This window comes from Alligator mississippiensis, chromosome 4, assembly GCF_030867095.1.
Source record: "Alligator mississippiensis isolate rAllMis1 chromosome 4, rAllMis1, whole genome shotgun sequence".
NCBI lineage: Eukaryota > Metazoa > Chordata > Crocodylia > Alligatoridae > Alligator > Alligator mississippiensis.
This window is the reverse complement of record NC_081827.1, coordinates 91,269,992-91,284,384: the sequence shown is the minus strand read 5'-3', so window position 1 is coordinate 91,284,384 and position 14,393 is coordinate 91,269,992. Positions and strand designations below refer to the sequence as shown.

The window sequence follows — 14,393 nt, the reverse complement described above, 5'->3', positions numbered from 1 at the left end:
GTGAATTTGGTTACAGGGACTAAAACCAACACTGGATTCAAGAATGAATTAGACATTTACATGATTACAGAGAACAGTCATAATTATCTATCTTTTTTAAAGACAGATTAAACATATACCATGTTTTTTCACATATAACCCAAAGCTTTCCCCCCAAACCAGCTGGGGAAAATTGGGTTACTTGGTGTGAGGAAAGGAGGTCCTCACTGTTCTGTAAATTTGGCAGGGGGAGTGGCTTTGGTTGCTATGACAATTAATGCTGCCATGGCTCCCTACACTGCTGCCAAATTTCTGGACCTGTCAGGAGCCCCCCTCCCCAACTGTGCTGGCTCCGGGACTGTATGATCAGACCAGGTCTAGGACCACGTGCTAGCTTTGGGCTGCATACTAGATTGGACCTGGCACTATGGCTTCGGAGCCAGTGCATGGTTCCAGACTCAGCAAGCCCTGGGAACCAGCATGCTGGGTTGGACCTGGGACCTGATTCTGGAGCCAGCAGGTAGCTCTGGACCCAGGTCTGATCTGGCAAGTGGCTCTGGACCTAGTACACTAAGTAGGTCTGCAGATCCCATCCAATATTGGGAGCTGGCAGCTGGCCTGTGAGCAGTCTTGGCTCCTTAACCATTGCTACTCACTCTTCAAAATCAAGGTGCGTACTATATATGATAAAATATGGTAAACCTGAGGTTTTACATAATCATAAGCCAGACACTAAGAGAGAAGGATTGGGAAAGAACTTCTGTGTTGGCTTTTGAAGAAATCCTGCTTTCCATTGCATATAAAAATTGCAGTAGGGCTATTAAGATATCAAAGTAGTCATTCCAAGATGAGGAAAAATCTATGAGACTTACAAGAAATCCAAAGAGAAATACCCCATCAAATACAATAGTAAATGAATGGTAGCCTTGTTAGATTTGCTGGCTTTGAGTTCCTGAGACAGTGATGATTTTAGCTTTAGTTGTACCTCAAAATGTAACAAGAGCACCATCTCAAGCCACATTATACTGTAGTTAAAACAGGCCAAACTTTGCACTTTTTGAGCACTTCCCTCCAAGGATCTCAAAGCATTTTACAAAGATGATGTCCCTTTGGAGCAAGTTTTACTCTCTCCATTTTACGAACAGGAAAGCAGAAGCACATATGACAAGTAATTTGGCAAAATGAATCATAGGCAGAGTCAGGAATAGAACCATGTCTTCCAAGGCCTCTTCCTGTCTTGACCACAATAAAATCCTTCCTCTTTTGTACCATTTTAGTGTCAAATTTCCTTTTTTTATAAAGTAAATGTTGTTCAAATGTTTTATTTTATCTAACTTTCCTGATTTTCTTCAGGATATAAGCCAATTTGCAAGGCTTAATGAACTGCCTTTCCCCTACAACTGTTTCTGACCATAACCCAGTAGTTCTGATTTTGTACTGAAGTGCTGCATTGTCAAAGCAGTTCAATCATGGGATTCCCTGATTAGCTTTGAAAATACTGCCATTATGAAGAATCAAAAAATTTACAGGCAAAAAGTCTCATGATAAACTACTGACACTGGCATTAGAAGATCCCCAGTTAGCCTGCTCTGAAGTGATGTGCATATAAGGAGAAGGCTCAAGGAAGTCTCCTGTGATAAAATGCCATGTGGTCCCAAAAATACTGTGGTCAGAGCTATGAATCTTCCCTACAAACATATACACATGTAAAGCATATATATGAGTGTGTGCCTGTATGTATATAAGTGCACACAAACAAATACATTTTCTGTACCTTTGATGCCAAATTGTCTGACTGAGAATAAACAGTTTCCCGCAGACTGTTAAAGAGTCCCGCCAGTGTTGCCCGGTGTCGTGCCTGAGATAAGCGTCTTCTTACCACCCGGGGCTCCAACTCTTGCAGATGTGCTAGGAACCCAGGAGTCACTCTGACATATGGGCTGCTACAGTCTCCAGATGTCTCCATCAAAAGCTGCAATGGAACATTATGTTTTACTAAATAAAAATAGCACTTTTAAATGCTCACAGTGGGCAGATAAACAAGTTAAGTCCAGTGTGGTGCAGCAGAGCAATCCAGTTTACTTCCTGCAGGAAATCATGAAAGGATAAAATCTTCTCTTCTTTGCCTTATAAATATGAACTATCAATATGTACTTGATCCACCACTACTGGCAGATGATTTGGCTTGAAACACACTCAACCAAGGCAGGTAAGCAATCTACTATTTCTTTCCCCACAATGCTGTGATCAATCTTTTTCTATGGTATACATTGGTCTCAACCTTGCAAGAGGCTCAATGCCTTCAACTCCCATTTAAATTACTAGAAGTGAGAACTCTCTGTGACATCATAAATGTTTTCTTATTAAGTGGTGATGCCATATTAAATTATATTACACATGGAAACTAATAGATTTTTTTAAAGATACCTACCTGCCATTTTCAATTAAATGCTAGTAGTGAGGGAGGAGGGAAGAAACGTACATAAAATGTGTTAAACAGAACTGTGATCTTGTTTCTAAGAACTGCTCTAGCCGCAGTTACTACAGGGAATCAGACCCTAAACTAGTAAGATATAATGCTATTTTAGAACTGCATTAGGGTGGAGTCCACACATGGATGTGGTACTGAAACCTACCAAATTAAAACATAAGGTAATTATTGCTAATCTGTGTACTTGTTTGGTATTGCATTATGGAATAGTAGCCACATTTGAATGCATCTGTTTACTGTTTTTGATTACTGAGTTTGTATGAATGTATCAATCATGGCAAATGCCACATAAATAAAAATTAATGTGTAATGCTTATCAAACGTTACATTTTTTATTTTTTCCAAATGCTATTAATGACTTTAATATTTGGATTTAGGAACAGATACAAGCAGTGAGAAGATAGCTGGTGTCCTTCAGCAGAAATGAGTCTTGGAATGCTTGCTGCCATTACCTTGGCAACATGAACAAAGTATCTGAACATGGCTCAATCTCACAATTTGCATAGGGCTAAAAAGGGTTATCAAAGATAGTTTGCTTTCTGTATGAAGACCAGAGCCATCAGTATTACTCCATTTTCTGGTCTGTCAGAGTAAAGGCCTCACCAGCTTTTCATACTCCTATACACTCTGGTCCTGAAAACTTCCTTCCCTCTTCTAATGTAAAATACTACCAAAACACGAAGGTACATGGTGAATGATATAGGATTTTTTAAATGTCTGCTTGTGGGGGGAAATGATCCTAGTCTCCCTCCCACTCCCAACTCTTGTTGACTTTTTGGCCTTTCTAAACCACACTGGAGGAGAGATTAGGAGTCAGCCTAAATCACTTGCTCCAAGGGTTCCACAATTGGGGAAAAAAATAATCAGACCAAACAAAACCAAGTCACTACAGCAAGCCCCAGCTTCCCCGTTGTGCCTCTAGAAAGAAAGATCTTAGAGAATCAAAGGAGGGGTACAGGTGTTTCTGGTCTGGATTTTTCCAGCCCTTAGCAGGGCACAAATTGTTCCAGCAGCAATGTGTCCCAGGCCTGGGGGGTGGCTCTGCCTGCCCAGTACGTAGGCTAGCATAGCAGGAGGGTGGACCACGCTGCATGGGGGTAAGGAAGGGGTGGCTTAGCTCTACTCCCCACCCCTCCCTGTAGCCCCTGCCCCTGGCGGGTTGTTCCCACTCCACACCCCCCTCCCAGCTCTCTATAATTACAGCCTCCTCCCGCACTCTGGCTTGTCCCAGGCACAGCTCCCAGGCGCGACCGGGCTGGCTGCCTCGCTCCCACCCATAGACGCAAGAGCCACGCGGCGACTGCGACACCAGCAACACCAGCTGCACGTGGCCGGCAGCCAATCGGGGCGCAGGAGGCATCTCCGGCAGCCAATAGGAAGGCAGGTGAGACTGGGGTAGAACGTTGGTGCGGCAGTTGTTGCTACGGCCGGCAACAAAAGCGCGGGAAAAGATTGGGGGGGAGGGGCTTGCAGCCACGGGAAGCGGCGAGCGCGACCTCAACTGCTCCTCACTGAGGCACGAATGCGTCTCCCCTATCTCAGTCAGAGTGATTCCCCCCGGTTTGTGGTTCTGGCCAATGTGTAACGTCCTGGGGCTGTGCATCGTCTGTCCGCTCGCTTCTTACAGCTCTTTTGAACCCCACGGGAGCATTATCGGCATTGTAGCCCGTGCTCTGAGACTGCATTCCCGTGGGGACTGCGGGGACTACAACTCCCAGCATGCAGTGCGGGCAGACCGCCCTCACGGAGAATTGCATTCTGAGATTTGTAGTTTGCAGAGAGTGCATCTGAGCTGCTAATGAGAGAGGTTGGGGCCGGGAATCCCGTGGCGTGTTTAGCCTTCAGGTGTAGCTGGGCATCCCCAGGCTATGCTCAGTGTGTTGTGCTCAGATCTCTTATCTCTCTTGTCGACTACTTATGACAAACTCAGGGGACCTAAGCACCTACAACTGATTTAGCTCAGTGGCTCTCAACCTTCTTAGTATCAAGGCACCCCTTGAGAGTCTCAAGGCACCCTTTCATAGACACTGGCACCCCTTGTTCAATGTCAGATCTTAGTTTTTCACTCACTGACTACAGAGAAATAATAGAGCAATTCTGCTGTTGGAAAGAACTCACAAAGGCCACAAGTCAGGATGTTTTTGGATTCCTTGTTTGCAACCTCTGGGTTTCTCTTGTGAATCGTGTTTCCATGCCTAACAGGTGCTAACATTGTGCAGCACCCTTGAAAGGATATCAAGGCACCCTGGTTGTGAATCATTGATTCAGCTTCTTGGACACTAAGTATTTGAAGCAGGGTGAGGCCTTTTAATGACCCAGAGTTAATCAATTTATGGGAAAAAAATCTCAGAAATTCAGCTCAAGTGTAAATGGTGAAACATGACTCAAGTCAAATGAGATGCTTTCCTTAAAGAATCATAGAAAATGAGGATTTGGGAGGGACCTCAGGAGGTCATCTAGTCCAACCCCCTGCTCAAAGCAGGACTGTCTCCAACTAGATCATCCCAGCCAAGGCTTTGTCTTTGGCCTTAAAAACTTAGAAGGATGGAGATCCCACCACCTTTCTGGGTTCCAGTGATTTACCACCCTCCTGGTGAGAAAGTTTTTTCCTAATATCTAATCTAAACTGCCCTTGCTGCAACTTGAGACCATTGCTCTTTGTTCTGTCACATATTAGTTATGTATTTGGTCTGAAAGAATATGGTTGTAGGTGTGGTGTCCTTTATTGCTCAAACACAGAAAAGCAGGTGTCAAAACACACACGTGGAGAAGAACATATTGCTAAGAACTAATGCTTCCCTGAACTAAGGGTACTACCAGAGAGAGCCAAAGGGGTGAGGTAAACAGATCAGTCAGGCATATGGACCCATTTCTTTGAATGGTGGTAGCAACAAGAGGATGAAGAATTTGCAGCCAGTGCATGGGCACAGGCTTGTTCTTCCCTCAGGATCCCAGCTACAGGGAGAGATGCTGCACTGAGCAACCAGGCACCATCCCTTGGCATGTCTGGGCACCAAGCTCCCCGCCCTGGGCACCACCAGCCTGGCGGGCCCTGGGCCGCGTCTCACAGTGGGTGCTGGAGTCCCCTTCCAGCTGGTGGCAGCTCACCCAAAAGCCCTTCTCCTGATCCGCCTTTATCTCCATGTCCAGCTACTTCAAGGCGCCGGTGATGCCATGGAACAGCAGGTACTTGTGCACCAGCTTCTCCATGTGCTCGGCCACTGCCGCCATGGGGTCCGGGCAGGTGGGACTGAACCAGGGGGAGTGGGGACTGGTGCAGGCAGCAGTGATAGGCCCACAGCTGCATACAGACTCCCTTGCCACCAGCCCCACCATTGCCCAGCCTCTCCCTGCCTGGATGTATTAAGAAGGGGGTAGTTTGATAGGGCGGGTGTTTGCATTCTTGATTCTCAGGACAGGCTGAGGGAACTGGACTTATTTAGCCTGCAGAAGAGAAGACTGAGGGGGGGGAATTGAATAGCAGGATTGGTGACGTGTAGGGGGTGCAAGCAGGTGCATGCACACCCCCTGAGCGTGGTGGTGCACCCCCTGCAAAAAGGTGCCACTGACATTGCTGGCGGCGCCTGCAGGCGGTCACCACTCGCCCCCCCTTCCCCTCCACAATTGCCACTGACTGCCGTTGGCAGCATCTGTGGGTGGTTGCTGACCCCTGCCCCCCCCCCCCCCCCCCCCCCCCCCCCGGTTACAGTGTCATGGCCACCAGCCGCCCGCCGGAGCTCCAGTGCCTGCAGGAGCTTGCCATGCCCTGCCACCCGGTGTCCGGGGGCACGTGGCATTCATGAATAGCAGGCTTCAACTACCTGAAGCGGGGTTCGAAAGAGGATGGAGCTGGAGTGTTCTCAGTGGTGACAGATGACAGAACAAGGAGCAATGGTCTCAAGTTGCAGCAAGGGAGCTTTAGGTTAGATATTAGAAAAACACTTGGTGGCTAGGAGGGTGGTGAAGCACTGGAACAGGCTACCCAGAGAGGTGGTGTAAGCTCTATCCTTGGAGGTTTTCAAGACCTGGCTGGGATGACCTAGTTGGGGCTGGTCCTGCTTTGAGTGGAGGGAAGGCCTCCTGCGGGCCCTTCCTACCCTCATTTTTTACGATTCTACTATCAGCGAGGACATTTTGTTTAACCGTGAATCCACCGCAAATCCCCTCCGGGGAGCGGTGAAGATCCCAGCACGCCAGGACAAGCCGCTGCCCCTTCCCACGCCCCGCCCGGCATCGATGACCCCCCTCACCCAGGGCAAGGAGAAGGAGATGCCCCCTCCTGCCAGCTGTCTACCGCCCTTCCCACTGCCTCGAAAGCCGTCGCCCTACACGTCCTTTCCCCCCAAACTCTTGCGTCGCCGACGCCTTCCAGGTCGAGACCCGCGGGGCAGTGGCCGGCGGTCAGGCGGATGCGGGGTGGGCGGGGCCGGGCGGGGCGCGCAGCTGCGGGCCGATCGCTGCTGCCTGCGCCGGTGCCCGCTCCCGCCTGCCCGGGCCCCATGGCGGCGGCGGCCGAGCGCACGGACGAGCTGGTGCGCGAGTACCTGCTGTTCCGCGGCTTCACCGGCGCCCTCAAGCAGCTGGACGCGGAGATCAAGGCGGATCGGGAGAAGGGCTTCCGGGTGAGCCGCCGCCGGCCGGGAGGGGACCCCAGCGCCCGCCCTGGGATGCAGCCCGGGGCCCGCCGGGCTGGTGGCGCCCGGGGCGATGCCTGGCTGCTCCGTGCTGCATGTCTCCCGGGAGCCGCTGGCAGCAGCAGGAGGGTGGCTACTGGGGGGGTCCCCTTCTTTACCTGGGGCGGGGGGATGTTGAGCTTAGATGATGGTTTGGAGAGGGATGATCCTGCCCCAGGCAGCAGGGGGTTGGGCCAGGTCAGCGTTTCTCAACCCGCGGGTCACGACCCAGCAGCGGGTCGCGAGGATGTATGAAAGGGTCAGGAACAGACTTTAGAAATGGATTCTCCTTTCCAGGGAGAAAAAACGTGGGGAACGGGGGCTTTTCCCTGTGCAGGATGGCAGAGTTGCAGCCTGTGAGGGGCTGCTTCCCTTCCCCCCCTCCTGCTCTACGCACCCATCCCCTGCCCCATACACCCCGGGGGGCAGGAGGCAGCGGGTCGGGAGTGCGGGGCACTGGGTCAGGGCTGGCCATCAATATTTACAAATGGGTCCTGATCCAAAAAAGATTGAGAAGCACTATAATAGATGACCTCTGGAGGTCCCTTCCAGCCCTATTTCTCTGTGGCTCTATTCCATCCCTGCTAATTAGGTCCCTAATGGGCTTCCTGGAGTCTTCAGCTTTTCTCTGGCCCTTGGTGGAAAAGGGCAGGCTTTTTAGCCTGCTTCTGGTTTGGGGGAAATGCTTCCTCAGCCAGCACATGGCTGCAGTGGGCCTTGCTTGAAAGCATGTGAGCCTGACTTTTCCTGCCAGTGCTGTTATGTGTCTGTCTTTGCAGAGCACTTTGCTTCCTTGAGGCTTTACAAGCTAAACTCCAGATGTAGTAAAGCTGTGAGGCTGGCCAGGCCAGTGGCAAGTGGAGGAGATGCAGTTGCTTGTATATGTGGGTGCTGAGCCTTTAGGATGTGAAAGACCAAGACTGTGAGCTGGAAGAGATGGAGGAAGGAGGAGGATGGTAGCAAGGTCATCTTTCTTGCGGAGGGGGCAGGGAGAAAGGGAAACATTTCACTGGTTACACATTTGTTCCTGTACCTAATGAGTTAGAGCAGGGGTTTTCAACCGGGGGTATGCGTATCCCTGGGGGCACTTCGGAAGGCCTCGGGGGGTACTTGGCAGTGTGTGCTGCCGCCACCACCATTTCCACGCCACCGGCACTCCTGCTGACACTTCCACCACTAGCACTTTTGCCGTTGCCATGCTGCTGGCACGCTGGCTGATCACTCCCACACTGCTCATGGACCTGCTGCTGGGGGACTCCTTCCTTCTTGACCAGCCGCCGGGGGTATACTGACCCAAAAAGGTTGAAAACCCCTGAGTTAGAGTACTGTAGGCTGGAAAGAGCAAATATATGGAAACTGGTCTGATCTGTTTGTTTGGGGGAGCAATAGGATTTCTTAATGAGCTACAGATGCCCTCATACTACATACTATACAGGGTTAAGGATCCTATATCCTACCATGCTGGGTCAGACCACAGGTCCATCTGGCCCAGTAGCTTGTTTCCCATTCTGGCCTGTATGGTCTGCTCAGTGTCCCCCCTTGGAGCACTTGTTATCAACCTTTGACCTTCACTCTTGTCCCCGTTACTGTTTTAATTGTCCCAAGGAATCAGTTGGCACACGCCTGATAGCCCTTTCTAAGAACAGGAGGCTAATGTTCCTATGTGGGCATATGCCTATGTTTCTTTCGTGTACCAGAATGGGAAACAAGCCTTTGTGGCCTGTGTGCTCTGCTTTGTCCCCAGTTAGAGCATTTGTTAATCTTTGACCCTCTACTTCCCTCCCTGTTTTCACTTTTGTTGCCCCCTGGAATCTGTTGATGCACACTTAGTGACCCCCTCTAATACCAGGAGAAGTTAGCAGTTTTCTTTGTGGGTCCCTGCCCATGTTTTCCTACATGCGTTAAATGGGCCTGTTTCCCGTTCTGGTTGGTGTGGTATGCTCTGTGCCCCCCTCTGGAGCACTCGTTATTAACCTTTGACCTGTTCTCCCATCCCTGTTTTCAGTTTAGTTGCCCCAGGTATCCAGCTGTATGCTTAATTGCCCCTTCTAACAACAGAGGGGGTTAGCAGCTTCTGTGTGGGCCTGGACCCATGGTGCCTCATGTGTAACAAATAGGCCTGTTTCCCATAGTGGCAGAGTGAACGTTAAGGGAAGGGGTATTTATTTAAGCAGGGCCTATTCATACTGATCTGTCCCTACCCTTTTCGCCCTGTAGCTTCAAGCATTTGGAGCACTGTTCCAGGTGCTATAGAAGTGCACAGTTGTTATGATTATGATCATCCTTCTGTTGCAATTGGAAGAGATTTTATAGTTCCTAGTAAACACTGCACATTTGATGTGTATGTATGGAGTATCTGTAGCTCCTCTGACACCTTTTGCCACCTGACTTCCAGCTAGCTTGCAGCTTTGTAGCCAGATATGAATAAAAACAGTACAAATCCAACAAGAAATGGGAAGAAAGGTGTGGAGCAGAATTAACAGCTTTAACTTAATTCACTCCTGTTCTTTTAACCAAAAATATTACTGCCTATGGACAGTTTTAGGCATCAGATCAATCATGCTGTGTATGTATATACCTTATACAGAATTCATGAACCCTGAAAACACATAAAGATCCATAGAAATGAACTTGCATAGTTTCTGTGCAGGGCAGTGAGTTTCTATTTTTGCCTGAGTCCTAGGTTATACTGTAACCATGTTCTAGGCCCCAGGTTTAGATGTTTTACAGGGCAGACTTTTCTGCAACCAACACTACAATCAGTAACTTGACTGAAAACAAGCACAGGTGAACAATTAGTTCCAATATTCTGCAATATGTGACTCACTCTGGGACTCAGCATTTGGTGTTCTAATGCAGGAGGACCAGTAAGGAACTGAACGTAATTTAGGTGTTGCTTTTGAATTGCCAAAAAATGTGGCAACAGGTGGTGATGAACAGCAAGCTAATTTTTAATCTGTTTACATTGTATCCATTTAAAAAAGCATAACAGCCATTCTAAGACTCAACAAAAGAGACTCTCAGAAATTACTAAATTAAAAACCTTCTCTCACATCTTTGTTCCACACCCTTCATATTTCAGAAGCAGCTTAAAGGGAGACTTGGTATAAGCCTGCAGGCTTGTAAACAATTCAGCTTTTTATGCCTATTTTGCTGATGTATGGTAGCTTACTGGGAGTAGATTATTAAAAATGCATTGTGACTGGTGTTTGTTCTCTCACATTTGATAAATTAAATTAGTTTAATCTTTGTGTTAAGTTTTTGGTGCTTGGGTTTCAAATGCTTAATGAGAATGTTTGGTGTTTTGGTCATTGATATTTCCCAGCAGAAAACAAACTGGGAACATTTATGATGGCTATAAAATTTGTAGAAGGTAGTCTTTTATAAAATATAATTTGAACCAAATCTAGGTTGGTAGTATTCTTTTTAAGTTGTACTTCTGCAATTGAAAGGAAATAGGGGTGGTAGTGTTGAATAAAAACAATTCATACTGTTTACTTTTTTTTAAAGTACTAATCCAAAAAAAAAAAATCCTTGATTGTGGCTGTTTTTATGTGGTTAACACTTCCTAGATCAGGTTGTGAATATTCTTTTGTTTCAGAAGAGCTGTCACAGGACTGAGAAACTAAAGTACTTCCCCCCCTTGCCTTCAATAGGTGGATAAAATAGTGGATCAATTGCAGCAGTTTGTTCAGAATTATGATCTCACTGCCCTTCGGGATTACTGGAACTATCTTGACCGGCGCCTTTTTAGTCGTTTGGAGGATATGTACCGGCCTACAGTGAACAAGTTGAAAACCAGTTTATTCCGCTACTATCTTGTCTACACTGTTCAGGTGTGGCTTGGTCCATTTTGTCTTGGCGGGTTTTGCTTTAAAATGTTGCTATTCAAGTAAAACAAAAGGAATAAATACCACAGTGAGCATAATAACACGGTGGGTTTGAATACACATAGAATTATTTTCATATTCTGTTAGTTGTGGGGTTGCTGCTGACTAACATGGGGTATGCTCTTTCCTTCCCTTAAGGGCTTAACTGCTTAGTCCTTTTCTGAATGTAAAAATTGCGCTTGTTAAAGTACATCAATTTAACTGAATTGGTGCAAACTCAGCTGCATCAGCAAGGACCTGTTGGCTATAGAGGATCTCCAAATCAGTGCAGTCTTGCACTCTGTCAGTATACTTGCGGGGATGGGGGGCGGGTTAGATGCAGTGGTTTCCCATTTAGTTGGTGTTAACTCTCTTTTCTATTGCTGTTTTTGATGCTGCAAGAAGAGTTACTGTTTTATTCCCTATTTTGAACCTAGCAAAGACCATATTTTTGGAGTTGTTGTAGTAGAAAGGGAGAGTGCTCAAGTTTCACTCTGCTTCATGTGTTTCAGACAAACCGGAATGACAAGACACAGGAGTTCTTTGTCAGGCTGGCTGCAGAACTCCAGAACCAGGCTGAATGGAAGGACTGGTTTGTTCTGCCCTTCCTACAAGCCCCAGATTCAAATCCCACCTTTGCCATGTATTTCTCGCGACAGTGGGCAGACACATTTATTGTGTCTTTGCACAACTTTCTTAGCGTCTTGTTTCAATGTGTGCATATCCTTTTTGCTTCAGAAGTATACTTGTTGCCAAGTTTCATGTGTCTGCTGAAGTTGGGGTGATGTTAATGTTCTTTTTGGTACATTGAAAATGGCAAAGCTCAAATGGAATAGAAATCTTGAGTGCTGTTTTAAGAAGATTCCTCAGAGCAGAGGAGAACAGGGTGTTGGATTGATAAGTGCTTGCCTAAAATCATATTTGGTTATTTAATTTAACAATGTTATAATTCCTGGCCAAGCTCAGCAGTAGCACAATTGAATCCCACTAGTCAGAAGCTGAGTTTAGTCAAAATGTTAACGATTGGCATTGGGACCACAACTTCTGCCCTGCAGGGGAATGAGGGCACAGGTGCAATCGTGGGAGCTATCGGGGGCAGGTGGCATCCACAGGGGGTTGCTGGGGTTCAGGAGGGTTTGACAGAATCAGGGGGGCTTACCAGGTTGCATCTTGAGTGCACCTCCTGTAAGATGCAGATTTTGCTTTTGAGCCCTTGCTTTCATTTTGTAGCCTATTAAAGGCAGGGACCATTGGAAAGGTATTGCATTACTGGTCATTGGTAAGGTAGGTAAAGTTTGCAGTTGTGATGGCGACTGTGGTTTCGATTAGGAGATTCATTTCCTCCTTTTCCCCTATAGAAGAAGCCTCTAGGATGTTATGCTGGTGCTTTTATAAAAGTGTCATCTTCCAGAAAAATTCTCTCTGATCTTATATGGGGCCAGAGAAGTAGCTGAAGGACTGAGGGATTCTGTTAGTAACCAGATCTGAAGGATTTGGGGATTCTGTTGGAAACCAGCTCTGAGGCCATTTTTAAGACTTTTCCAAACTAGTGTTCACACTTAAATCAAGCCCATCTTTGGTATTTGAAAATGGCTTCTTTAATATGTTCCATGAGAGTGTCTCAATCTCAAAACTGCTCACTACAACAGCTTCTACAGCTTAGAAAATACAGGTTCTCTGTGTCTAGGAACCAGGTGTTGATTTTACTTCAACTGTGGACACTACTTAAATCTTGGAAGCTATTAAGGCCTATTTGCAAGTGACCAAGACCCTAAATAAATGAACAGATGAGCAAAGCCTTGGCTTCAGGCTATAACTATGCTAGACATATCTGTGAGACTTTGCCTGGACAAAGCTGGTAACAACACCTTCGTTTAGTGATGGGAAGATTTACATTGTGGTGTCAGCACAGCTTGGAAGTCAGGACGCCTGGGTTCCCTTCCTGCTTGAGGTAGTGACTAGCACTTTACCTTTCTAGCTTTACACTTCCCATCTATAAAATGGGAATAATAATACCACTTCAAATAGGTTTTACAAGGGTTTAATATTTATAAAAATACCTTAGGATTTGGGTTGTCCCAATAGAGATTTTGGGGGCCAATACAGATAGCCGATTTTTAAGGTGGCATATTGGCTGATACTGATCTGATTTCTGATAAAGCTGTGTTCAGTTGGTGAGTCTATTGTGGTGAAAGGGAAGGGGGGAGGGAAGAGGCATGGGTGAGCAGATCAATGCCACCCTGTGGTGAGGGAGGGAGTGGGGCTGGAACAGGCGCTGCCCAGGCGGGTGGGGTGGGCTTAGGACAGAGCTGCGGCTCATCTGGGGGGCGCAGAGGCAGAGCAGGGGAAAGGGCTCCTGGTTGAGCAGCGTGCAGCGGTGGCAGCTGCCCACTTGTCTGCTCATCTGGTGGCTCCTGCTGCTGCTCCCACTTAATCTGGGAGGGCACAGTGAGGGAGGGGTGTGTGCCCCCGGATCTACATGGGGTGGGGCAGGGTGGGCTGCAGCAGCGAGCTGGGGCCAGGGGCTGTACTGCTCTTGGGGTGGGTGGTGGTGATGCTGGGAGAGGGGCTATAGTGGGGGGTGAGGGGAGGGGGGGGCTGCAGCTACCCCAGATCTCACCGTAGTCCCCTGTAGCTCCCTCCCAGTCCCACTGCTGCCTGCCCCGAGCACAGCCCAGCCCCCAGCCCAGGCTGCCCCATGCAGATCCAGGGGTACCCTCTCCCACCCCCCTGTGCCCTCCCAGACAAGTGGCAGGAGCAGCAGTGGGAGCTGTCGGATAAGCACCAGACGAATGGCTCCTGGACAAGTGGTGTGCAGCGGTGGGAGCCGCACCCCCCAGACAAGCTGCGGCTCCATCCCATCCCATGCCTGCCTCTCCCCTCCCTGGCTGGGCAGTGCCTGCCCCAGCCCCACTCCCTCGCCCCGAGGAGCCTTGATCTGCCCCTCCATGCCCCTTCCCTTCCCCCTCCCCTTCCACCACAACAGATTTACTAGCTGCATGTAGCTCTCCATGCTGCTGAGCCGTGCTCCTCACCGCCTACGTGCTGTGCTATGGCTGTGCACATGCATGGGTATTAACTGGCAAATTATCAGTCACTTAAGGTTGATTTCCGATATAGTCAATTTTCTTTATATTGGTGCTGATCTGATATCAGACCGATGTATCGGTGCACCTCTACTTAGGATCCGTAATGGAGGAGAGTGTTGCAGAAGTACAAAGTAGGCGTAGTTAAATACAGCACAAGCCCACTGGAAATCCATGACTTGCCCCCCTCCCTGTGCTTGCTGCATCAGCTACCTAGCATATTTCTCTGCAGGTATTTGCAAATAAGATACAGCCAATATGAGTTCTCACTCTTGGCTTCATTGAAAACACCTTA

The 14,393-nt window shown here is 48.1% G+C and overlaps 2 protein-coding genes across 10 annotated transcripts in view; one reads left to right on the top strand and one right to left on the bottom strand.

Annotated features, from left to right (window-relative positions):
* The window catches only part of STRA8 (stimulated by retinoic acid 8), a 25,627-nt gene extending 18,531 nt beyond the window's left edge, over positions 1-7,096 (bottom strand). Inside the window, exons 1-3 of one of the 5 annotated variants that reach the window (XM_019480889.2) lie at positions 3,672-3,728; positions 2,411-2,430; positions 1,754-1,951 (exon numbers count right to left, since the gene is read on the bottom strand). In XM_019480889.2, coding sequence (XP_019336434.1) covers positions 1,754-1,945 — 192 coding nt within the window. In that variant the 5' untranslated portion in view covers positions 1,946-1,951; positions 2,411-2,430; positions 3,672-3,728. Of the gene's footprint in view, positions 1-1,753; positions 1,952-2,410; positions 3,602-3,671; positions 3,831-7,014 lie in introns of those variants that run through there. The other 4 variants (XM_019480888.1, XM_014595310.3, XM_006261157.4 and 1 more) reach the window with 4 other exon arrangements.
* The window catches only part of WDR91 (WD repeat domain 91), a 23,794-nt gene continuing 13,235 nt past the window's right edge, over positions 3,835-14,393 (top strand). For 3 of the 5 annotated variants that reach the window (XM_019480887.2, XM_019480886.2, XM_019480884.2), the window contains exons 1-3: positions 6,908-7,092; positions 10,800-10,979; positions 11,525-11,732. In XM_019480887.2, coding sequence (XP_019336432.1) covers positions 6,970-7,092; positions 10,800-10,979; positions 11,525-11,732 — 511 coding nt within the window. In that variant the 5' untranslated portion in view covers positions 6,908-6,969. Of the gene's footprint in view, positions 3,855-6,907; positions 7,093-10,799; positions 10,980-11,524; positions 11,733-14,393 lie in introns of those variants that run through there. The other 2 variants (XM_059726314.1, XM_006261155.4) reach the window with 2 other exon arrangements.